Here is a 26081-nt window from a genome sequence, read left to right as displayed (position 1 = left end):
TGTCAGACCGGGCCGGGCGCACGGCGCTGCACCATGCAGCCTTCAGTGGACACCAGGAGGTTAGCAATTAGCATGGACATGATTACACACTGTAGTCTACACTTTATACCTGCCCTATCCCCACGTTGAGCTTACTGTGCATCCGATTACTTACAATGGTTGTATGTAGGGCTGTGACGGTAATTGGATAACCGTGACATTGACGGTTTTGGATGAAGAACACCATGAAAATAAAATTACCGTCAAAACCAAAAAGAAGTATGATTTTCTCTCCATAAAATGTTTTATCACCTTTATTTTTAATGTAGATATACTTTATCCATAGCGGGAGTGTTAACTATTGATTATATGGTATTGTTTTGCTGACTTAGTTGGAGGAGATATAGACAGTTTAATAGATGGACTATCTTTTGATGCACCGCAATCACCAAATCTGCTCTATGCGCGAATAGGAGAGAATCTTTGAAGGTCAATTCAGGTTAATTGAAGAGGGGGGGGGGTGAGGTGAAAAGTGGGGACCGGGGGTAACTATAGTACCTCTAGATCTATAGCCTACAGGCTGGGGGTGGGTGGGTAGCCTCTGACCTCTGACCTTCACCTCTGACCTTTTTCATTGTTACAGTAGATCAGAGGAGTGAGGTGAAAAAGATGGCTCTCATTGCAAAAAAAACCCCATAACAACCTGTTTGGGCACATTTCAGTTTCACACCTAACGACGATGGAGAACCAGATGACTTGGCCAGCCTGTTTGCAGAATATGCGCAAAACCCATAGGCTACCTACTAAGAATTCCAGCACCACAAGCGGGACACCGATAAGTGGCGAGCACTGCCAGACACTGGAACTCGTTATTTAGTCATAGGAATGGTGCCTTTACTGACGGTGGAGAAACCCGCCTTCAAATAAATGCTCTGGAAATTTGACAGACTCTCCCGAGTTACCGGGGAGAAAGTATTTGTCTCAAACAGCGGTCCCTACCTTGTTCAACAAGGTGAAGGGGGAGGTTCAGGCAGAGCTAAAGACGTAGATTTGTTTATTTTTGCACTGAATATGGACATGTGGTCAAGTGTAAATATGACTCCTTACATGAACCTAACAGTGCACTATCTGACGAAAGACTGGACACTGAAATCCAACTGTTTGGAAACAACCTACATTCGGAATTCCTTGACTGGGCCCTTGACGAAAATCTAATGTCCTGTATCGCCACAGACAACAGGGCCAACATTGTGGCTGAAGTGAGGCAACTGAACTGGCCTTGGCTAAATTGCTTTGGCCACAATCTCCATCTCGCTGTCACCATCAATGTGAAGCCAGAGCACAGGCCGTGTTCTAGGCCTATGTAGAACTCTGGTGGGCACTTTTTTAGCAGAGCTGGCGATTTAAAAGAGGGACCTAGTAAGGCCCAGACCGAGCTGAACCTCCCAATTCACAACCTCATTCTTGTGAGAAATGAAGTTTTAATAACTAAGCTGTAATAACCATTTATAGGCTATTCAATGTTAAAAGAATAAGCTATGCAAAATTATTGTTCATGAATAATTGTAATTCAGATGCCGAGCAAATAAACAAACAAAATAGGCTAGTTTCCTTGAATCACTTAATGTTGCATTACCATAGGCCCATTGTTTTATTTAGCCAATCATACTCTAATTAAACCACTGATTATAATGAGTTAATAATGAGAATATAGAACATATTCTGGGAATCCTACATGTTACGTGTGTATACTATACCAGAAAGCATGATCATTAGCTTCTTCTGGATTGTTTTAAATCGCGTAGCCTGTCGGAAGGCAGCGGGTGCGGCGAATAGGCTTCCAAATAGATGACTGTTGAGTTGTGAATGTCAGTGAAAGAGAGGCTCAACCAGGCATATCGCAATTTTTCAAAATACAATGGAGGGAAACAGTTTGGAAAGCAATTGGCTTATTGCTTCAAAGAGAAGAAGATGAAAATACTAATGTCTTTTTAATGATCAAAATCCTCAACTTAATTGAGGGAACAGTATTATTGGCATCGGCTATATCCCCGGTGAGTGTGCATATTCACTGTCTTTATCACTGGGTCAGTGCCACTTGAAAGTCGTGTTGAAAAAGATTCTGCTAATCTCTCTAGTCATATAAAGTGTAGTAGAATTGCGTGATTTTAAAATAATAAAAGGCCACATTTTTCCAGTGAAAAGAAACCTACTCCACCACCCGCTGCATTGAACAGCCTGTGATTGAGTTATATTATTAGCCTAAATTATGACTATCCAATTTACTAATCACATTAGGAATAGTCAGCTATTTTACATAAGTTCCGAGCTGGTCATGGGTGCACTTCAGCCACGCTCAAGGTCCTAAGCGATATTATAACCGCAATTGATAATAGACAGTACTGTGCAGCCGTCTTCATCGACCTGGCCAAGGCTTTCGACTCTGTCAACCACCGCATTCTTATTGGCAGACTAAATAGCCTTGGTTTCTCAAATGACTGCCTCGCCTGGTTCACCAACTACTTCTCAGATAGAGTTCAGTGTGTCAAATCGGAGGGCCTGTTGTCTGGACCTATGGCAGTCTCTATGGGGGTGCCACAGGGTTCAATTCTTGGGCCGACACTTTTCTCCGTGTATATCAATGATGTCGCTCTTGCTGCTGGTGACTCTCAGATCCACCTCTCGCATGACGACACCATTTTGTATACATCTGGCCCTTCATTGGACACTGTGTTAACAAACCTCCAAACGAGCTTCAATGCCATACAACACTCCTTCAGTAGCCTCCAACTGCTCTTAAACACTAGTAAAACTAAATGTATGCTTTTCAATCGAACGCTGCTGGCACCCCGCCCACCCGACTAGAATCACCACTCTCGTGGGTCTGACCTAGAAGTATGTGGACAACTACAAATATCTAGGTGTCTGGTTAGACTGTAAACTCTCCTTCCAGACTCACATAAAGAATCTCCAATCCAAAGTTAAATCTAGAATCGGCTTCCTATTTCCGCAAACAAAGCCTCCTTCACTCATGCTGCCAAACATGCCCTCGTAAAACTGACTATCCTACCGATCCTTGACTTCGGCGATGTCATTTACAAAATAGCCTCCAACACTCTACTCAGCAAACTGGATGTAGTCTATCACAGTGCCATCCGTTTTGTCTCCAAAGCCCCATACACTACCCACCACTGTGACCTGTACGCTCTTGTTGGCTGGTCCTCACTACATGTTCGTCGTCAAACCCACTGGCTCCAGGCCATCTATAAATCACTGCTAGGCAAATCCCCGCCTTATCTTAGCTCATTGGTCACCATAGCAGCACCCACCCGTAGTCTGCGCTCCAGCAGGTATATCTCACTGGTCATTCCCAAAGCCAACACCTCCTTTGGCCGCCATTCCTTCCAGTTCTCTGCTGCCAATGACTGGAACGAATTGCAAAAATCTCTGAAGCTGGAGACTCTTATCTCCCTCAATAACTTTAAGCATCAGTTGTCAGAGCACCTTACCGATCACTGCACCTGTACACAGCCCATCTGAAATTAGCCCACCCAACTACCTCATCCCTATATTGTTATTTATTTTGCTCTTTTGCACCCCCGGTATCTCTATTTGCACATAATCTCTTGCACATCTAGCATTCCAGTGTTAATACTATTGTAATTATTCTGCACTATAGCCTATTTATTGCCTTACCTCCATAACTTGCTACATTTGCACACACTGTATATATATTTTCTGTTGTATTTTTGACTTTATGTTTTTTACCCCAAATGTAACTCTGTGTTGTTTTTATCGCACTGCTTTGCTTTATCTTGGCCAGGTCGCAGTTGTAAATGAGAACTTGTTCTCAACTGGCTTACCTGGTTAAATAAAGGTGAACAATTTTTTTTTTTTATAAGTTTGCAAATGTGATGATGCATGGAATGCTGTATTTTTCATGGAGAAAATTAGCTTCCCCAAACTTGAGAGCAAGACTGGCCTAAACGCGCTAATGTTTTCCTTTGCTAATGTCCGTCCCGCCCCCCTGTCAGCTGTCAGTTTTGTCGATGACCACGTACATAAGACACGCCAATCACCGACACCTGAAGTTCCATGACCATCACAGCCCTAGTTGTATGCTTGAGTTTGTTCAGAGGAGGCTTTGAATAAAATCCGATCTGAGTGTGAAATGCCTTACTGAGGGTAAATGGAAGCTCCTCTTGTGCCCGGCTCAGCCTTATACAGTTTAAGGTACTTTACCGTATCCATTTCAGTAAGGCCAGATTGTCCAAATTCTACCCAAATATTGATGGTACATGTGACAGGTGTAAAAGCTCCTTGGCGGACTTGACCCACATGTTCTGGTCCTGTCCCCGTCTGGCAGATTATTTGTCCACTATTTAAAACCCTTTCTGAAGCATTTGATATAAAGTTGCAGCCTAGTGCAGAAATTGCTATTTTTGGAGTACCAAACAACAATCCTTCTCTGACCAATAGACAGCTAGATGCCATTGCCTTTGCCTCCATGTTAGCCCGCAGAAGGATTTTATTGGATTGGAAATCTATCAATCCTCCCTTAGCCTCTCTTTGGCTCAAAGATCTGAAGCTGTTCCTAAAATGAGAAAAAATGAAGTTACCATTCGAGGGTCAACCAACTCATTTTATTCCTCCTGGGACCCGATGATATCCTATTTTGAACAGCTCCAAACACTTCCTCCAGATTAGTACTCTTGGCCCCACCTTGAGATTACTGCTATATAGGCCTATAAAATCACTTAATCACCTGAAATTGTTAGGCTATTACATTTTTTGCTTGAGGTAACGTTGTTGTATACTTTTGTTTTGTTTTCTGACATGTAACTCAATTACTTTCCCTTTCTTTTTAAATGTGTTTGGAGGCATTCTGGGGGAGGGGAGGTCAAGGGGACTAAAAGGGGAGAAATGTACCATGTCTTTACATGTTATCTTTCATTCATTGTGAATACAAAATATATAATTTTAAAGGGAAGGCTTTGAAGCCAGATTTAGCGGATTTTGCTGTTTAGTTTTCCTCAACCTGTGTTTTGTTTCTCTCTCCTCTCCCTGTTAGATGGTGAGGCTGCTTCTCTCCAGAGGAGCCAACATTAATGCCTTTGACAAGAAGGATCGCCGAGCAATCCACTGGGCTGCTTACATGGGTGATGAGTTTACCACATCATTTACATTCTGACTAATGTCCTTTATACCAATGAATGAATGAATGAATGGACTGTGTGTTAGTCTCACAGCTCAGCTGTATGAGCCCACGTCTAGTGTGTTATTATGTCAGAATCATGTACTAAAGTAGGTTGATTAGATGTTTTCAGTTGTACTAACATGATGTAGGTGTTGCTTATGGTGCTGTGTACCACTGTAAACTAATCTATCTCTCCCTCTCTCTGCCTATCTCTCTGTGTTTGTATCTCTGTTTCTCTCTTAACCCCCTTACTTCTCCCTCCCTCTCTCTCTCTCTCTCTCTCTCTCTCTCTCTCTCTCTCTCTCTCTCTCTCTCTCTCTCTCTCTCTCTCTCTTTATCCCTCCCCTTCTCTCTCTACCATAGGGCACATTGAGGTGGTGAAACTGCTGGCCTCTCATGGATCAGAGGTGTCCTGTAAAAACAAGAAGGCCTACACCCCTCTCCACTCTGCAGCCTCCAGTGGAATGATCAGTGTGGTCAAGTACCTCCTGGACCTTGGTGTGGATGTGAGTCAACACGCATTCAAATGTGTAGGGGGTTTTCATATGTAATGAAGAGAGAGGTTAGAAGCCAGTGGTTTTTCTAACAAGTTGAATAGATTTAGTTGATTTCTTACTAAGTTCAATAAATGTTTGAATATTGTTGAATTTCGGTTTAATGTCTGGATTCCGTGATTCGGTCCACGCCCTATTTTATAGGGCCCTAGTCAATGAACTTGTCATAAATCAACATAGGATATGCCCTCTCCCCCAACAAGACTCAAATATATATATATATATATATATATATATTTGGAAATGTAAGCAAGGGTTGAGCTTCTTCAGTTTGTGTCACAAAGTGGATACGTTTCTGTGTCCCTTTCAGAGTGAGTGACACATTGACTTTATATAGTGTACCAAGAGTTGTTCCTACTTACGGCCATACCAGCCTGAATACGCTCGATCTCGTCCGATCTCGGAAGCTAAGCAGGGGTCGGGCCTGGTCAGTACTTGGATAGGAGACCGCCTGGGAATACCAGGTGCTGTAAAGTGTTTTTGTCCCAGTAGAGCGTGCTCTTGTGTCATGGAGCAACTGCCTTTTATTTATCACCCTAATAATATCATGGATTGTTATTGGACTAAATGCAGTTTGTGTGTGCTGCCCTGCCCTGATCAAATCAAATAATGGACAGTCGTTTCCCTCAAAATATAGGCAGTACATGCAGCCTTTGTTTTTAGTCTAGGAGACAGTCAATGTCTGTAGTCCATTAGGGCACTATAAAATCCCTTCAATGTTTTGCCTGATTCCGTTAATTCCCAAGTTCCCTTTTCTCCGTTTAGATTTCCCCGTTGACCGTTTGTCCCTGTTTTGGCGGTTTTAAGCTCTCAAAAGTACACCTTTTTAATAGCAAAACAGCACAATTGGATGTTCTATGTCCACAACAATGTTTAAACCCTATCAGGTGACCATTTGTGAGGTCTGGGAAAAATGTAAGACATTTAGATTTTGGGGTGTAGTTACCCTTAAATGCAAGCGTGCACCAGGAAGAGACCTTTGTTTGGTTAAGCGGTGTTGCTGTAGAACAAATGGCCACTGGAGTGATGCAAATGATCACGGTATAATTCTGCCAGGCAGTCATAGGCTACTTTGTAGTTAACATTTACTTTGCGAAGGTTTTGGGGAAAGCCATTCCTTCCCTACCAGAAGAAGGTTATCATTAGCATCATCGCTATGGCTACACAAAGTGTAGACATGCGCGCCTTACCGCACACATGCACACAGACAGGGGCATTCCTGTGCCGTTTCAGAAAGTTCATGGAAATACTGAATCACTGATGCATTTTGTTCATGTCTTATGATTGACTTGGGCAAATGAATGCGTTTTCTAACAAGTTGAATAGATTTAGTTGATTTCTTACTAAGTTCAATAAATGTTTGAATATTGTTGAATTTCGGTTTAATGTCTGGATTCCGTTGATTCGGTCCATGCGCCTATTTTATAGGGCCCTAGTCAATGAACTTGTCATAAATCAACATAGGATATGCCCTCTTCCCCCCAACAAGACTCAAATATATATATATATATATATATATATATATATTTGATGAAGCGGGGTTGAGCTTCTTCAGTTTGTGTCACAAAGTGGATACGTTTCTGTGTCCCTTTCAGAGTGAGTGACACATTGACTTTATATAGTGTACCAAGAGTTGTTCCCTCGCTTGCGGCCATACCAGCCTGAATCCCTGATCTCGGAAGCTAAGCAGGGTCGGGCCTGGTTAGTACTTGGATGGGAGACCGCCTGGGAATACCATGTGCTGTAAGCTTTTTGTCCCAGTAGAGCGTGCTCTTGTGTCATGGAGCAACTGCCTTTTATTTATCACCCTAATAATATCATGGATTGTTATTGGACTAAATGCAGTTTGTGTGTGCTGCCCTGCCCTGATCAAATCAAATAATGGACAGTGCGTTTCCCCTCAAAATATAGGCAGTACATGCAGCCTTTGTTTTTAGTCTAGGAGACAGTCAATGTCTGTAGTCCTTGGGCACTATAAAATCCCTTCAATGTTTTGCCTGATTCCGTTAATTCCCAAGTTCCCTTTTCTCCGTTTAGATTTCCCCGTTGACCGTTTGTCCCTGTTTTGTGCAGGTTTTCGCTCTCAAAAGTACACCTTTTTAATAGCAAAACAGCACAATTGGATGTTCTATGTCCCACAACAATGTTTAAACCCTATCAGGTGACCATTTGTGAGGTCTGGGAAAAATGTAAGACATTTAGATTTTTGGGGTGTAGTTACCCTTAAATGCAAGCGTGCACCAGGAAGAGACCTTTGTTTGGTTAAGCGGTGTTGCTGTAGAACAAATGGCCACTGGAGTGATGCAAATGATCACGGTATAATTCTGCCAGGCAGGCATAGGCTACTTTGTAGTTAACATTTACTTGCGAAGGTTTTGGGGAAAGCCATTCCTTCCCTACCAGAAGAAGGTTATCATTAGCATCATCGTCGGCTACACAAAGTGTAGACATCTGCGCCTTCCTCACACATGCACACAGACAGGGGGCATTCCTGTGCCGTTTCCAGAAAGTTCATGGAAATACGAATCACTGATGCATTTTGTTCATGTCTTATGATTGACTTGGGCAAATGAATGCGTTTTCTAACAAGTTGAATAGATTTAGTTGATTTCTTACTAAGTTCAATAAATGTTTAATATTGTTGCATTTTCGGTTTAATGTCTGATTCCGTGATTCTCTAGCGCCTATTTTATGGCCCTAGTCAATGACTTGTCATAAATCACTAGGATATCCCTCTTCCCCCAACACTCATATATATATATATATATATATATATATATATATATATATATATATATATTTATTGATTAAGCAAGGGTTGAGCTTCTTCAGTTTGTGTCACAAAGTGATGTTTCTGTGTCCCTTTCAGTGAGTACACACTTGACTTTATATAGTGTACCAAGGTTGTTCCCTTGCTTCCGGCCATACCAGCCTGAATACGCCCGATCTCTCCGATCTCGGACTAAGCAGGGTCGGGCCTGGTTAGTACTTGGATGGGAGACCGCCTGGTAATCCTGTGCTGTAAGCTTTTGTCCCAGTACCGTGTGCTCTTGTGTCATGACAACTGCCTTTTATTTATCACCCTAATAATATCATGATTGTTATTGACTAAATGCAGTTTGTGTGTGCTGCCCTGCCCTGATCAAATCAAATAATGGACAGTGCGTTTCCCTCAAAATATAGGCAGTACATGCAGCCTTTGTTTTTAGTCTAGGAACAGTCAATGTCTGTAGTCCGTTAGGGCACTATAAAATCCCTTCAATGTTTTGCCTGATTCCGTTAATTCCCAAGTTCCCTTTTCTCCGTTTAGATTTCCCCGTTGACCGTTTGTCCCTGTTTTGGCGTTTTCGCTCTCAAAATTACACCTTTTTAATAGCAAAACAGCACAATTGGATGTTCTATGTCCACAACAATGTTTAAACCCTATCAGGTACCATTTGTGGGGTCTGGGAAAAATGTAAGACATTTAGATTTTGGGGTGTAGTTACCCTTAAATGCAAGCGTGCACCAGGAAGAGACCTTTGTTTGGTTAAGCGGTGTTGCTGTAGAACAAATGGCCACTGGAGTGATGCAAATATCACGGTATAATTCTGCCAGGCAGGCATAGGCTACTTTGTAGTTAACATTTACTTGAGGTTTGGGGGAAAGCCATTCCTTCCCTACCAGAAGAGGTTATCATTAGCTCATCGCTTCCGCTACACAAAGTGTACATCCGCGCGCTCCCCCACACATGCACACAACGGGGCATTCCTGTGCCGTTCCCAGAAAGTTCATGGAAATACGAATCACTGATGCATTTTGTTCATGTCTTATGATTGACTTGGGCAAATGAATCGTTTTCTAACAAGTTGAATAGATTTAGTTGATTTCTTACTAAGTTCAATAAATGTTTGAATATTGTTGAATTTCTTTAATGTCTGGATTCCTGATTCGGTCCCATAGCCCTATTTTATGGCCCTATCAATGAACTTGTCATAAATCACATAGATATCCCTCTTCCCCCCAAACTCAATATATATATATATATATATATATATATATATATATATATATTATATATTTGCAAGGGTTGAGCTTCTTCAGTTTGTGTCACAAAGTGGATACGTTTCTGTGTCCCTTTCAGAGTGAGTGACACGTTACTTTTTGTGTACCAAGGTTTTCCCTCTATGGCCATACCACCTGAATCCCCTTCTTTTCGGAAGCTAAGCGGGTTCGGGCCTGGTTAGTACTTGGATGGGAACGCCTGGGAATACCTTGCTGTAGCTTTTTGTCCCTACGTGCTCTTGTGTCGTGACAACTCCTTTTATTTATCACCCTAATAATATCATGATTGTTATTGACTAAATGCAGTTTGTGTGTGCTGCCCTGCCCTATCAAATCAAATAATGGACGGTGCGTTTCCCTCAAAATATGGGCAGTACCTGCGGCCTTTGTTTTTAGTCTAGGAGACAGTCAATGTCTGTAGTCCATTAGGGCACTATAAAATCCCTTCAATGTTTTGCCTGATTCCGTTAATTCCCAAGTTCCCTTTTCTCCGTTTAGATTTCCCGTTGATTTGTCCCTTTGAGGTTTTCGCTCTCAAAAGTACACCTTTTTTAATAGCAAAACAGCACAATTGGATGTTCTATGTCCCACAATTTTAAACCCTATCAGGTGACCTTTGTGGGGTCTGGGAAAAAATGTAAACATTATTGGGTGTTTCCCTTAAATGCAAGCGTGCACCAGGAAGAGACCTTTGTTTGGTTAAGCGGTGTTGCTGTAGAACAAATGCCACTGGGTGATCATATCACGTATAATTCTGCCGCAGTCATAGGCTACTTTGTAGTTACATTTACTTGCGAAGGTTTTGAAACCATTCCTTCCCTACCAGAAAAGTTATCATTAGCATCATGCTACGGCTACACAAAGTGTAGACTCCGTGCGCCCACACATGCACACAACAGGGGGCATTCCTGTGCCGTTCCAGAAAGTTCATGGAAATCCGAATCACTGATGCATTTTTGTTCATGTCTTATGATTGACTTGGGCAAATGAATGCTTTTCCTAACAAGTTAATCGATTTAGTTGATTTCTTACTAAGTTCAATAAATGTTTAATATTGTTGAATTTCGGTTTAATGTCTGATTCCGTTTTCTCCTTTATTTTATAGCCCTATCAATGACTTGTCATAAATCAACATAGGATATGCTCTTCCCCCCCAAACTCAAATATGTAAGCAAGGGTTGGCTTCTTCAGTTTGTGTCACAAAGTGATACTTTCTGTTCTTTGTGTACACTTCTTTCTATAGTGTACCAAGTTGTTCCCTCCTTACTGCCATACCAGCCTAAATACGCCATCTCGTCCTCTACTAAGCAGGTCTTTAAACTGCTGATGAACCTCTGTAATACAGGTCCGTAACTTTTTGTCCCATTAGGGCGTGCTCTTGTGTGCATGAGCAACTGCCTTTTATTTATCACCTAATAATATCATGATTTTATTGACTAAATGCAGTTTGTGTGTGCTGCCCCTGCCTTATCAAATCAAATAATGGACAGTCGTTTCCCTCAAAATATAGGCAGTACATGCAGCCTTTGTTTTTATCTAGACATCATGTCTTAGTCCATTAGGCATATAAAATCCCTTCAATTTTTGCCTATTTTTAAGTTCCCTTTTCTCCGTTTAGAGTTTCCCGTTGACCGTTTGTCCCTGTTTTGTGCAGTTTTCGCTCTCAAAAAGTACACCTTTTTTAATAGCTAAACAGCACAATTGGATCTTCTATTCCAAATGTTTAAACCTATCAGGTACATTTGTGAGGGTCTGGGAAAAAATTAAACATTTGATTTTGGGTGTAGTTACCCTTATCTTCACCAGAAACCTTTGTTTGGTTCAGCCCGTGTTGCTTAGAACAAATGGCCACTGAGTGATGCAAATGATCACGGTATAATTCTGCCAGGCAGGCATAGCTACTTTGTAGTTAACATTTATTGCTTTTGGGAAACCATTCCTTCCCTACCAAGGGTTATCTTGCATCATCGCTCTGTTACAGTGTAGACATCATCCTCACCCACACATGCCACGGACAGGGAGCATTCCTGTGCCGTTTCAGAAAGTTCATGGAAATACTAATCATTCTTTTGTTCATGTCTTATATTACTTGGGCAAATGATTTTTCTAACAAGTTGAATAATTTAGTTGATTTCTTACTAAGTTCAATAAATGTTTGAATATTGTTGAATTTCGGTTTAATGTCTAGATTCGTGATTCGTCCTCACCTACTTTATAGGGCCCTAGTCAATAACTTGTCATAAATCACATGGATATGCCTTTCCCCCCATTTTTTTTTTTAATGAAACAAGGTTGAGCTTCTTTCAGTTTTTCACAAAGTGGATACGTTTCTGTGTCCCTTTCAGGTTACTTACTTTATATATTTACAGCTGTTCCCTCTCGCCTACCAGCCTGAATCCCATTTCATCTCGGAACTAACAGGGTCGGCCTGGATATACTTGGATGAGAGTCCGCCTGGAATACCAGGTGCTTTTATAAATGCAGTTTGTGTGTGCTGCCCTGCCTTGATCAAATCAAATAATGACGGTACGTTTCCCTCAAAATATAGGCCATTACATGCAGCCTTTGTTTTTAGTCTAGGGAGACAGTCAATATCTATGATCCATTAAGAGCACTATAAAATCCCTTCAATGTTTTGCCTGATTCCGTTAATTCCCAAGTTCCCTTTTCTCCGTTTAAATTTGTTGAACCGTTTGTCCCTGTTTTGCTTGGTTTTTCGCTCTCAAAATACACCTTTTTAATAGCAAAACAGCACAATTGGATGTTCTATATCCCACAACAATGTTTAAACCCTATCAGGTACCTGTCTACCAGAAAAATTACATTTTTTGTGTATGTTGCCCTTAAATGCAAGCGTGCACCAGGAAGAGACTTTGTTTGGTTAAGCGGTGTTCTGTAAACAAATGGCCACTGATATGCAAATGATCACTATAATTCTGCCGTCAGGTATTTTAGTTAACATTTACTTGCGAAGGTTTTGGGGAAATCCATTCCTTCCCTACCAGAAGAAAGGTTATCATTAACATCATCGCTAGCGGCTACACAAAGTGTAGACATACAGCACTGCCCCCGCCACACATGCACACAGACAGGGGGCATTCCTGTGCCGTTTTCCAAAGTTCATGGAAATACGAATCACTGATGCATTTTGTTCATGTCTTATGATTTTGGGCAAAATGAATGCGTTTCTTAACAAGTTAATAGATTTAGTTGATTTCTTACAAAGTTCAATAAATGTTTGAATATTATTTAATTTCGGTTTAATGTCTGAGATTCCGTTGATTCGGTCCATAGCCCTATTTTATAGGGCCCTAGTCAATAAACTTGTCATAAATCAACATAATATCCCTCTCCCCCACCCCCACATAATATGAAATTAAACAAGGGTTTGAGCTTCTTCAGTTTGTTCCAAAGTGGATATTTCTGTGTCCCTTTCAGGTGATACACATTGACTTTATATAGTTACGTTGTTCCCTATTACGCCCTTTCCACCTAATATTTTCTCATCTACCTGGTTATACTTGGATTAGACACTCCTGGAATACAGGTGCTATAAGCTTTTTGTCCCGTAGGCGTGCTTCTTGTGTCATGGAACAACTGCCTTTTTTATTTATCACCTTAATAATCTCATGGATTGTTATTGACTAAATGCAGTTTGATTGAACTCCTTGCCCTACCTTATCAAATCAAATAATGGTTATTATTTCCCTAATAAATATGCATACATCCCTTTGTTTTCAGTCTGAACGTCAATGTCTGTAGTCTAGCACATATAAAATCCCTTCAATGTTTTGCCTGATTCCTTAATTCCCAGTTCCACTTTTCTCCGTTTAGATTTCTCCGTTACCCGTTTGTCCCTGTTTTGCTTGCAGTTTTCGCTCTCAAGTACACACTTTTTTTATATAAAAACAGCACAATTGGATGTTCTATGTCCCACAACAATGTTTAAACCCTATCAGGTGACCATTTGTGAGGTCTGGGAAAAAATGTAGGACATTTAGATTTTGAGGTGTAGTTACCCTTAAATGCAAGCGTGCCCGAAAACCTTTGTTTGGTTAAGCCAGTGTTTCTTAAACAAATGGCCACTGAGTATGCACAATGATCACGTATAATTCTGCCAGGCAGGCACGGCTACTTTATATTTAACTTTTACTTCTTTTAATCATTCCTTCCCTACCAGAAGAAGGTTATCATTAGCATCCCTGCGCTCACTAAAGTGTACGACATACCTTGCTTGCCCACCCACACTGCACACACGACAGGGGCATTCCTGTCGTTTCAGAAATTCAATACTAATCACTGATCATTTTGTTCATGTCTTATGATTACTTGGGCAAATGAATCTTTCTCTAACAAGTTGAATAAATTTAGTTGATTTCTTACCAAGTTCAATAAATGTTTGAATTTTTTTTATAACTCTGATTCCTATTTTATTTTATGCCCTATCAATACTTCATAAATCAGCATAGATATCCCCCCCCCCCCCCACATAAAAAAATTATTTTTTTTTTTATTAAGCAAAAGGTTGAAGCTTCTTCGTTTGTGTCACAAAGTGGATCATTTCTGTGTCCCTTTCCAGAGTGTGTGACACATTGACTTTATATAGTGTACCAAGAGTTGTTCCTAACATGGCCATGCCAGCCTGAATAAACCCGGTCTCTCATCTACTAAGCAGGGTTGGAGCCTGGTAGCTAAATCATGATGAACCTTCCTGGGAATACCAGGTGCTGTAAATCTTTTGTCCCAGTAGAGCGTGCTCTTGTGTCATGATAACTGCCATTTTATTCACCCTAATAATATCATAGTTTGTTATTGGACTAAATGCAGTTTGTGTGTGCTGCCTCTGATCAAATCAAAATAATGGACTCGTTTCCCTCAAAATAGCATTATTGCAGCCTTTGTTTTTATCAGAACAGTCAATGTCTGTAGTCCATTGGGGCACTATAAAATCCCTTCAATGTTTAGCCTGATTCCGTTAATTCCGGTTCCACTTTCTCGTTTTAGATTTCCCGTTACGTTTGTCCCTGTTTTGTTAGTTTTAAACTCTAAAACTTTATTGTAAAACAATACAATTGGATATTCTATATCACAACAATCTTTAAACCCTATCGGGTGACCATTTGTGAAGGTCTGGGAAAAATGTAAGACATTTAGATTTTGGGGTGTAGTTACCCTTAAATGCTGGCGTGCACCAGGAAAACCTTTCTGTTTGGTTAAGCGGTGTTGCTGTAGAACAAATGGCCACTGGAGTAATGCAAATGATCACATTATAAATTCTGCCCAGGCAGGCATAGGCTACTTTAGTTAACATTTACCTTATTTTGAAAGCCATTCCTTCCCTATTAGAGAGAGGTTATCATTACATCTTCATTACACAAAGTGTAACATCGTGCACACACACACATGCACACAGACTTCAGGGAGCATTCCTGTGCCGTGCCAGAAAGTTCATGAAATACGAATCCTGTAGTCCCCCATTTTGTTCATGTCTTATGATTGACTTGGGCAAATGAATGCGTTTTCTAACGATTGAATAGGTTTAGTTGATTTCTTACTAAGTTCAATAAATGTTTAACTAATTCGGTTTAATGTCTGATTCTATTTGATCCATAGCCTATTTTATGAGGCCTATCAATAACTTGTCATGAATCAACATAGGATATGCCCTCTCCCCCCCCCACTCAAATATATATATATATATATATATATTAAATATGTAAGAGGTTGATTTCTTCAGTTTGTGTCACAAAAGTGAATTCGTTTCTGTGTCCCTTTCTGAGTAGTGGTACTTTTATATAGTGTGCCAAGAGTTGTTCCTAAGCTTCGGCCATACCAGCCTGAATCGCTTGATCTTGTCCATCTGGAAGGCTAGCAGGGTCAGACCTAGTTAGTACTTGGATAGGAAGACCGCCTGGGCCAAGGTGCTGTAATGCTTTTGTCCCAGTAGAGCGTGCTCTTGTGTCGTGGGTAACTCCTTTTTATTTATCACCCCCTAATAATATCATGTTGTTATTGGACTAAATGCAGTTTGTGTGTGCTGCCCTGCACAGTTCAAATCAAATAATGACAGTCACGTTTCCGTCAAATATAAACTATGCAGCCTTTGTTTTCAGTCTGAGACAGTCAATGTCTCCATGTCCGGTAGGTAAAATCCCTTCAATGTTTACTGATTCCGTTAATTCCCAAGTTCCCTTTTCTCGTTTAGATTTCCCGTTGACGGTTTGTCCCTGTTTTGGCAGGTTTAAGCTCCTCAAAAATACGCACTTTGTATGCAAAACAGCACAATTGGATGTTCTATGTCCACAACAATGCCCAACATCAGGTACCATTTTTGAGTCTGGGAAAAATGTAAAAGACATTTAGATTTTGGGGTGTAAATTTTACATAAATGCAATGCACCAGGAAGAGATCTTTGTTTGGTGGCGAATTGTTGCTGTGAACAAATGGCCATAGGTGATGCAAATGATCGCGGTATAATTCTGCCAGGCAGGCATGGCTGCTGTAGTTAACATTTACTTGCGAAGGTTTTTGGGGAAAGCCATTCCTTCCAGAAAGAAGGTTATCACCATCACACTTCATGACTACTGAAAGTGTAGACATGCGCGCGCACGCACACATGCACACTGAACAGGGGCATTCTGTACGTTTCAGAAAGTTCATGGAAATGAATCACTAGTACATTTTGTTCATGTCTTATGATTGGCTTGCGACAAATGGATAGTTTTCTAACAAGTTGAATAGATTTAGTTGATTTCTTACTCAGTTCAATACGTGTTTGAATATTGTTGAATTTCGGTTTAATGTCTAGTTCATTGATTAGGTCCGCCTTAGCCTTTTATAGGGCCTAGTCAATGAACTTGTCATAAATCAACATGGATATGCCCTCTCCCCCACCAACAAGACTCAAATATATATATATATATATATGTGCAAATGTCGCAAAAGGGTTAAAACTACTTCAGTTTGTGTACCACAGTGGATGCGTTTCTGTGTCCCTTTCAGAGTGAGTACACATTACTTGCATATAGTGTACCAAGAGTTGTTCCCTGCTTACGGCCGCTTCCATCCTGTTTCGCCCGATCTCGTCCGATCTCAAGCTAAGCATGGTCGGGCCTGGTTATGTGGATCAGGAGACGCATGGGAATACCAGGTGCTGTAAGCTTTTTGTCGACTTAACTGCCTTTTGTTATCACCTAATAATATCATGATTGTTATTGACTAAATGGTTGCGCTGCCTGCCTGATCGGAAATAAATAATGACGTCGTTTCCCTCCAATTAGGCAGTATGCAGCCTTTGTTTTTGTGATCTAGGAGACAGTCAATGTCTGCATAGTCCATTGGAGCATATAAAATCCACTTCATGTTTTCTTTTGCCTGATTCCGTTAATTCCAGTTCCCTTTTCTCAGTTCAGATTTCACATTGACCGTTGTCCCTGTTTGCTTGAGTTTTAAGCTCTCAAAGTACACCTTTTAATAGCAAACAACTACAATTGGATGTTCTATGTCCACAACAATGTTTAAACCCTATCAGGCCATTTGTAGGAATACAGGAAAAATATAAAGACATTTAGATTTTGGGGTGTAGTTACCCTTAAATACAAGCGCGTGCACCAGGAAGAGACCTTTGTTTGGTTAGCGGTGTTGCTGTAGAACAAATGGCACTGGAGTGGTGATCACGCGGTATAATTCTGCCCAGGCAGGCATGGGCTCTTTGTAGTTAACATTGCCAGAAGGTTTTGGAAAGCCATTCGCCCTACCAGAAGAAAGTTATATTAGCATCATCATCATTTCCACACCAAGAAAGTGTAGATATGCCCTTACCACTTTACATGCACACACAGACGGGGGCGTTCCTGTGCCGTTCAGAAGTTCATGGAAATACGAATCACTGATGCATTTTGTTTATATCATAGTTAGCTTGAGCAAATGAATGCGTTTTCTAACAAGTTGAATAGATTTAGTTGATTTCTTATAAGTTCAATAAATGTTTGAATATTGTTGAATTTAGAGTTTAATGTCTGGATTCATTGATTCGGTCCATAGCATACTATTTTATAGGGCCTAGTGTAACTTGTCATAAATCAACATAGAAGATTCCCTCTTCCCCCAACAAACTCAATATATATATATATACTCTTGGAAATGTAAGCAAGGGTTGAGCTTCTTCAGTTTGTGTCACAAAGTGAATACGTTCTGTCCCTTTCAGAGTGAGTACATTACTTTATATAGTGCCCAGAGTTGTTCCTGGCTTACGCCATCCACTAATACGTAGCCCGATCTGCGTCCATCTCGGAAGCTAAGCATGGCCGGGCCTGGTTGGGCTCTTGGATGGGGAGATTGCTGGGAATGCCAGGTGCTGTAAAGCTTTTTGTCCCAGTAGAGCGTGCTCTTGTGTCATGAGCAACTGCCTATTATTTATCACCTAATAATATCTTGATATATATTGACTAAATGCAGTTTGTATTGTGCTGCCCTGCCCTGATCAAATCAAATAATGACAGTGCGTTTCCCTCAAAATATAGGCAGTACATGCAGCCTTTGTTTTTAGTCAGGAGACGATCAATGTCTGTAGTCCATTAGGGCACTATAAATCCCTTCAATGTTTTGCGATTCCGTTAATTCCCAAGTTCCCTTTTCTCCGTTTAGATTTCCCGTTGACCATTTGTCCCTGTTTTGGCAGGTTTTCTCGCTCTCAAAGTACACCTTTTAATATGAAAACAGCACAATTGGATGTTCTATGTGTATCCACAACAATGTTTAAACCCTATCAGGTGACCATTTGTGAGGTCTGGGAAAAATGTAAGACATTGGAATTTTGGGGTGTAGTTACCCTTAAATGCAACGTGCACCAGGAAGAACCTTTGTTTGGTTAAGCGGTGTTGCTGTAGAACAAATGGCCACTGGAGTAATGCAGTATCAGTATAATTCTGCCAGGCAGGCATAGCTACTTGTGAATTAACATTCTGCCTGAAAGTTTTGGGGAAAGCCATTCCTTCCCTACAGAAGAGTTATCATTAGCATCATCGCTTCGCAGCTACTGAAAAGTGTAGAGCATACCTTTTACACACATGCACACAGACGGGGCATTCCATGCCGTGCCAGAAAGTTCATGAAATACAATGCTATGCATTTTGTTCATGTCTGCAGTTACTTGGGGCAAATGAATCGTTTTCTAACAAGTTGAATAGATTTAGTTGATTTCTTCTAAGTTCAATAAATGTTTGAATATTGTTGCATTTAGGTTTAATGTCTGGATTCATAAGTGATTAGGTCATAGCGCCTATTTTATAGGGCCCTAGTCAGCTAAAACTTGTCATAAAAATCCTTTGGATATCCCTCTTCCCCCAACAAGACTCAAATATATATATATATATATATATATATATATATATATATATTTAAAATGTAAGCAAGGGTTGAGCCTTCTTCCAGTTTGTCACAAAGTGGATACGTTTCTGTCCCTTTCAAGTGAGTGACACATTGACACATATAGTGTACAGAGTTGTTCCTAAACTGCAGCCCTGCCAGCCTGAATGTGCCGAGTCTCGTCGATCTCGAGCTAAGCAGGGTAGGGCCTGGCTTTAGTACTTGGATGGGAGACTGCCTGGGAATACCAGGTGCTGTAAACTTTTGTCCCAGTAAATGCTCTTGTATCTATGAGCAACTGCTTTTATTTATCACCTAATAATATCATGATTGTTATTGGACTAAATGCAGTTTGTGTGTGCTGCCCTGCCTAGTCAATCAAATAATAGGCAGTGCGTTTTCCTCAAAATATAGGCAGTACCAGCCTTTTGTTTTAGTCTGGAGACAGTCAATGTCGTCCATTAGGGCACTATAAAATCCTTCAATGTTTTGCCTAGTTGATTAATTCCCAAGTTCCCACTTTTTCTCGTTTAGATTTGAATTGACCGTTTGTCCCTGTTTTGGCAGGTTTTCATCTCAAAGTACACCTTTTAATAGCAAACAGCACAATTGGATGTTCTGTATCCACAACAATGTTTAAACCCTATCAGGTGACCATTTGTGAGGTCTAGGAAAAATGTAAGACATTTGAATTTTGGAGTGCTAGTTACCTTAAATGCAAAGTGCACCAGGAAGAGACCTTTGTTTGGTTAGCGGCGGTGTTGCTGTAGAACAAATGGCCACTGGAGTATTCACAAATGAAATCAGAGTATAATTCACCAGGCAGGCATAGGCTACTTTGTAGTTAACATTTACTTGAAGGTTTGCAGGGAGCCTTACCTGCAGAAGGTTATCGTGGCATCATGTGCCGGCTACACAAAGTACTAGATGTCTGTAGCCTTACCGCACACATGCACACAGACAGGGGCATTCTGCGTTTAGATTCATGAAATACGAATCACTGGTATTTATTCATGTCTTATGATTATTGGGCAAATGAATGCGTTTCTAACAAGTTGAATAGATTTGATTTGATTTCTTAATAAGTTCAATAAATGTTTGAATATTGTTGTTCGGTTTAATGTCTGATCCGTGATTAGTCTTAGCGCCTATTTTATAGAGCTTAGTCAATAACTTGTCATAAATCAACATGAGATATACCCTCTTCCCCCCAACAGACTCAAATATATATATATATATATATATATATATATATATATATATTTCAAATGTAAGCAAGGTTGAGCTTCTTCAGTTTGTGTCACAAAAGTGGATACGTTTCTGTGTCCCTTTCAGAGTGAGTGACGTGACTTTATATAGTGTGTACCAGAGTTGTTCTCCCAAACTACGGCCATACCATCCTGAATACTTCCCATCTCGTCCATCTCAGAAGCTAAGCATGGTCGGGCCTGTGGTTAGTACTTGGATGGGGAGCCGCATGGGAGCCTGGGTGCTGTAGCTTTTGTCCCAGTAGAGCGTGCTCTTGTGTGTAGTAACTGCCTTTTATTATCACCCTAATAATATCATGATTGTTATTGGACTAAGTAAGTTTATTATTTTTGCACCCTGATCAAATCGACAATGACGATCGTTTCCCTCAAAATATGGGCAGTACGTGCTGTTTTTAGTCACAGGAACGATCAATGTCTGTAGTCCGATAGGGCACTATAAAATCCCTTCAATGTTTTGCCTGATTCAGAATTCAATTCCCGGTTCTACGCTTTTCTCCGTTTAGATTTCCCGTTACCATTGTCCCTGTTTTGCTTGAGTTTCGCTCTCAAGTACCTTTTTAATAGCAAAACAGCACAATTGGATGTTCTATGTCCACAACAATGTTTAAACCCTATCAGGTGACCATTTGTGAGGTCTGGGAAAAATATGAACATTTAGATTTTAGGTGTAGTTACCCTTAAATACAGCGTGCACCAAGAGAGGAACCTTTGTTTGGTTAGCGGTGTTGCTGTAGAACAAATGGCCACTTTGGAGTGATACAAATGATCACGGTATAATTCTGGCAGGCATGACCTACTTGTAGTTAACATTTACTTGCGAAGGTTTTGGGAAAGCCATTCCCTTCCCTACAGAAAGAAGGTTATCATTAGCATCATCTTCATGACTACAAAGTGTGAATATACTTGTGCCCGCACACATACACTGAACAGGAGCATTCCTGTACGTTTCAAGTTCGTAAATCGAATCACTGATGCATTTGTTTATGTCTTATGATTATTGGGCAAATGAATCGTTTTCTAACAAGTTGAATAGATTTAGTTGATTTCTTACTAAGTTCAGTAAATGTTTGAATATTGATTCGGTTTAATGTCTGATTCTTGATTCGGTCTGTATTATTTTATAACTAGTCAATACTTGTCATATCAACGCAGGATATACTCCCCACCAACAAGACTCAAATATATATATATATATTGAAATGTAAGCAAGGTTGAGCTTCTTCAGTTTGTGTCACAAAGTGGATACGTTTCTGTGTCCCTTTCAGAGTGGTACACATTGACTTTATATAGTGTACCAAGAGTTACGACATACACGGCCATACCATCTGAATAAGCGATCTCGTCACGATCTCAAAGCCAAGCATCAATTAGGGCCTGGTTAATGCGGATGGGAGACCCGTAGAATACCAGGTGCTGTAAACGCATCCCAGTAGGCGTACTCTTGTGTCATGGAGCAACTGCACTTTATTTATCCACCCTAATATCATAGTTGTTATTGGACTAAATACCAGTTTGTGTGTGCTGCCCTGCCTGATCAAATCAAATAATGGACAGTGCGTTTCCCTCAAAATACTGGTAGTACATACAGCACTTTGTTTTTAGTCTAGGAGACAGTCAATGTCTGTAGTCCCATTTGAGCACTATAAATCCCTTCAATGTTTTGCCTGATTCCGTTAATTCCCAAGTTCCCTTTTCTCCGTTTAAGATTTCCCGTTGACCGTTTGTCCCTGTTTTGGCAGGTTTTAGCTCTCAAAGTACACCTTTTTAATAGCAAAACAGCACAATTGGATAATTCTATGTCCACAACAATGTTTAAACCCTATCAGGTGACCATTTGTGAGGTCTGGGAAAAATGTAAGACATTTAGATTTTGGGGTGTGAAAGTTACCCTTAAATGCCTAGCGTACCAGAGAGGACTTTGTTTGGTTAAAAGTAGGTATTTGCTGTAGAACAAATGGCCCTGGTGATCTGCAAATAAATCAGTATAATTCTGCCAGGCAGGCATGAAGCTCACTGGCAGTTAACATTTACTTGCGAAGGTTTTGGGGGAAAGTCATTCGCCTACAGAAGAAGGTTATCATTAGCATCATCCTTCGCGGCTACACAAGAAAGTTAGATATCTCACACCGCACACATGCACACAGACGGGGGCATTCTGTGCCATTTCAGAAAGTTCATGAAATACGAATCACTGATGCATTTGTTTATGTCTTATAATTACTTGGGCAAACCAGATAGTTTTTCTAACAGTTGAATGAATTTGGTTGATTTCTTACTAAGTTCAATAAATGTTTGAATATTGTTGAATTTGATTTTAATGTCTGATTCACAGTGATTGAGTCTGGCAGCACCTATTTTTATAGGGCCTAGTCAATAACTTGTATAAAATCCCAACATAGGATATGCCCTCTTCCCCCAACAAACTCAAATATATATATATATATTGGAAATGTAAGCAAGAGGTTGAGCTTCTTCAGTTTGTCTTACAAAGTGGATGCACGTTTCTGTGTCCCTTTTAAGAGTGAGTGACACATTGACTTTTATATAGTTACCAAGAGAGTTGTTCCTGGCTTCGGCCCTTACCAGCCTGAATACATTCGATCTCGTCGATCTCGGAAGCTAAACGTGGTCGGACACTGTGGTTAAAATCTTGGATGAACCCCTGGGGAATACAGGTGCTGTAAACTTTGTCCCAGTAGGCGTGCTCTTGTGTCATGCGTTAACTGCCTATTATTTATCACCTAATAATATCATGGATTGTTATTGGACTATTCTGGATTTGTGTGTGCTGCCCTGCCTGATCAAATCAAATAATGGGTGGTCAGTTTCCCTCAAAATATAGGCAGTACATATAGCCTTTGTTTTAGTCAGGAGACAGTCAATATGTAGTCCATTAGAGGCACTATAAAATCCATCCCAATGTTTTGCCTGATTCCGTTAATTCCCAAGTTCCTTTTCTCCGTTCGTTTGATAATGGTTGTCCCTGTTTTGGCAGGTTTAAACAAAAGTACACACCTTTTAATAGCAAAACAGCACAATTGGATGTTCTATGTCACAACAATGTTTAAACCTATCAGGTGACCATTTTGAGATCTGGGAAAAGTACATAAGACATTTAGATTTTGGGGTGTAGTTACACCAAATGCAAAGAAGCTGCACCAGGAGAGACCTTTGTTTGGTTAAAGCGGTGTTGCTAGCAGCAGAACAAATGGCCACTGGGTAATGCAAATTATCACGGTATAATTCTGCCAGGCAGGCATAGGCCTACTTTGTAGTTAACATTTGCGAAGGTTTTGAGAAAGCACATTCCTTCCCTACCAGAAGAAAGATTATCATTAGCATCATATGTAAGCTTCACACAAAGAAGCCATGTGAACATCTGTGGCAACACACACACACTTCTGCACACAGACAGGAATTTCTGTGCCGTGCCAGAAAGTTCATGGAAATCTAGAATGCTAGTGCATTTTGTTCATGTCTTGCCAGTTAGCTTGGAGCAAAATGAATGCGTTTTCTAACAAGTTAGATAGATTTGAATTTGATTTTATTCCACTAAAGTTCAATAAATGTTTGAATATTGTTGCATTTTAGGTTTAATGTCTGGATTCGTGATTCGGTCTTGCCTTCTATTTTATAGGGCCCTAGTCAATGAACTTGTCATAAATCAACATAGGATAACACCCTCTTCCCCCAACAAACTCAAATATATATATATATATATATATATATATATATATATATATATATATTCAAATGTAAAGCAAGGTTGAAGCTTCTTCAGTTTGTGTCCACAAAGTGAATGCGTTTCTGTGTCCCTTTCAGAGTAGTGACTTTATTTTATATAGTGTACCAGAAGAGTTGTTCCTACTTACGGCCATACCAGCCTGAATGTGCCCGATCTCTCGTCGGTTCTCGGAAGCTAAGCAGGTAAGAGATTACAGCTGTGCAGATGGGGAGTGCCTGGGAATACCAGGTGCTGTAAGCTTTGTCCCAGTAGAGCGTGCTCTTGTGGCTCATGGAGCAACTTTATTATCACTACAATATCATGATTGTTACATTGACTAAATGCAGTTGTGTGTGCTGCCTGCCCTGATCAAATCAAATAATGACAGTGCGTTTTCCTCAAAATATAGGCAGTATACAGCCTTTCTTTTAGTCTAGGAGACAGTCAATGTCTGTAGTCCGATAGGGTACTATAAATCAGCAATGTTTTGCCTGATTCGTTAATTCCCAAGTTCCCTTTTCTCATAGTTTAGATTTCCCCGTTGACGTTTGTCCTGTTTTGGCAGGTTTTGCTCTCAAAAATGCCTTTTAATAGCAAAACAGCACAATTGGATGTTCTATGTCCACAACAATGTTTTAAACCTATCAGGTGACCATTTGTGAGTCTGGGAAAAATGTAAGACATTTAGATTTTGGAATTGTAGTTACCCTTCAAATGCAAATTACCAGGGAAGAGACCTTTGTTTGGTTAGCGGTGTTGCTGTAGAACAAATGGCACTGGAGTGATGCAAATATCACGTATAATTCTGCCAGGCAGGCATGAGCTACTTTATGGTTAACATTTACTTGAAGGTTTTGAGGAAAGCCCATTCCCTTCCTACCAGAAAGAGGTTATCCATTAGCATCATCGCTAACGCTACACAAATTGTAGATATGCTGTGCGCACCGCACACATGCACACAGACAGGCATTCCTGCGTTTCAGAAAGTTCATGGAAATACAGTCACTGATGCATTTTGTTCATGTCTTATGATTACTTGGAGGCAAATGAATGTGGATTTTCTAACAAGTTGAATAGATTTAGTTGATTTCTTACAAGTTCAATAAATGTTTGAATATTGTTGAATTTAGGTTTAATGTCTGGATTCTAAATGATTAGGTCATAGCGCCTATTTTATAGAGGCTTAGTCAATGAACTTGTCTGTAAATCAACACATGGATATGCCCTCTTCCCCCAACAAGACTCAAATATATATATATATATATATATATATATATATATATATATATATATATATATGTGGAAATGTAAGCAAGGGTTGAACTTCTTCAGTTTGTGTCTAAAGTGGATATGTTTCTGTATGTCCCTTTCAGGTGAGTACACATTAGGCTTTATAGTGTACCAAGAGTTGTTCCTTAAGCTTACGGCCATACCAGTCTGAATACGCCCGATCTCGTCCGATCTTGGAAATAGCAGGTGGGAACCTGGTGCAGTACTTGGATGAGGCCGCTGGGAATGCCAGGTGCTGTAAAGCTTTGTCCCAGTAGGCGTGCTCTTGTGTCATGAACGCTGCCTTTATTTATCACCCTAATAATATCATGGATTGTTGATGAATGCAAATGCAGTTTGTGTTGCTGCCTACCTGATCAAATCAAATAATGACAGTGCGTTTCCTCAAATACATGACAGTACATGCAGCCTTTGTTTTTAGTCTAGGAGACAGTCAATGTCTGTAGTCCATTGAGGACTATAAAATCCCTTCAATGTTTTGCCTGATTCGTTAATTCCCAAGTTCCTTTTCTCCGTTTAGATTTCCCGTTGACAGTTTGTCCCTGTTTTGGCAGGTTTTCGCTCTCAAAGTACACCTTTCCAATAGCAAAAGCTCAGCACAATTGGATGTTCTATGTCTAGCTATGTTTAAACCCTATCAGGTGATCCATTTGTGA

General features: G+C 40.3%; 1 protein-coding gene and 2 pseudogenes across 1 annotated transcript; all 3 read left to right on the top strand.

The window, feature by feature from the left end:
- Window positions 1-4: 4 nt before the first annotated feature.
- Window positions 5-5727, top strand: LOC123487399 (serine/threonine-protein phosphatase 6 regulatory ankyrin repeat subunit A-like). Its single transcript, XM_045218641.1, has 3 exons — window positions 5-59; window positions 5051-5138; window positions 5540-5727. The coding sequence occupies exons 2-3, from the start codon at window positions 5051-5053 to the stop codon at window positions 5725-5727; spliced, it is 276 nt and encodes a 91-aa protein (XP_045074576.1). The 5' UTR covers window positions 5-59.
- Window positions 5728-6086: 359 nt separating this feature from the next.
- LOC123487400 lies at window positions 6087-6206 on the top strand (annotated as a pseudogene).
- Window positions 6207-7373: 1167 nt separating this feature from the next.
- On the top strand, window positions 7374-7480 carry LOC123487401 (annotated as a pseudogene).
- Window positions 7481-26081: the final 18601 nt, after the last annotated feature.

This window comes from Coregonus clupeaformis, unplaced genomic scaffold, assembly GCF_020615455.1.
Source record: "Coregonus clupeaformis isolate EN_2021a unplaced genomic scaffold, ASM2061545v1 scaf1700, whole genome shotgun sequence".
Taxonomy (NCBI): Eukaryota; Metazoa; Chordata; class Actinopteri; order Salmoniformes; family Salmonidae; genus Coregonus; species Coregonus clupeaformis.
The sequence above is the reverse complement of the archived record's forward strand: the minus strand, read 5'-3'. Positions and strand labels throughout refer to the sequence as shown.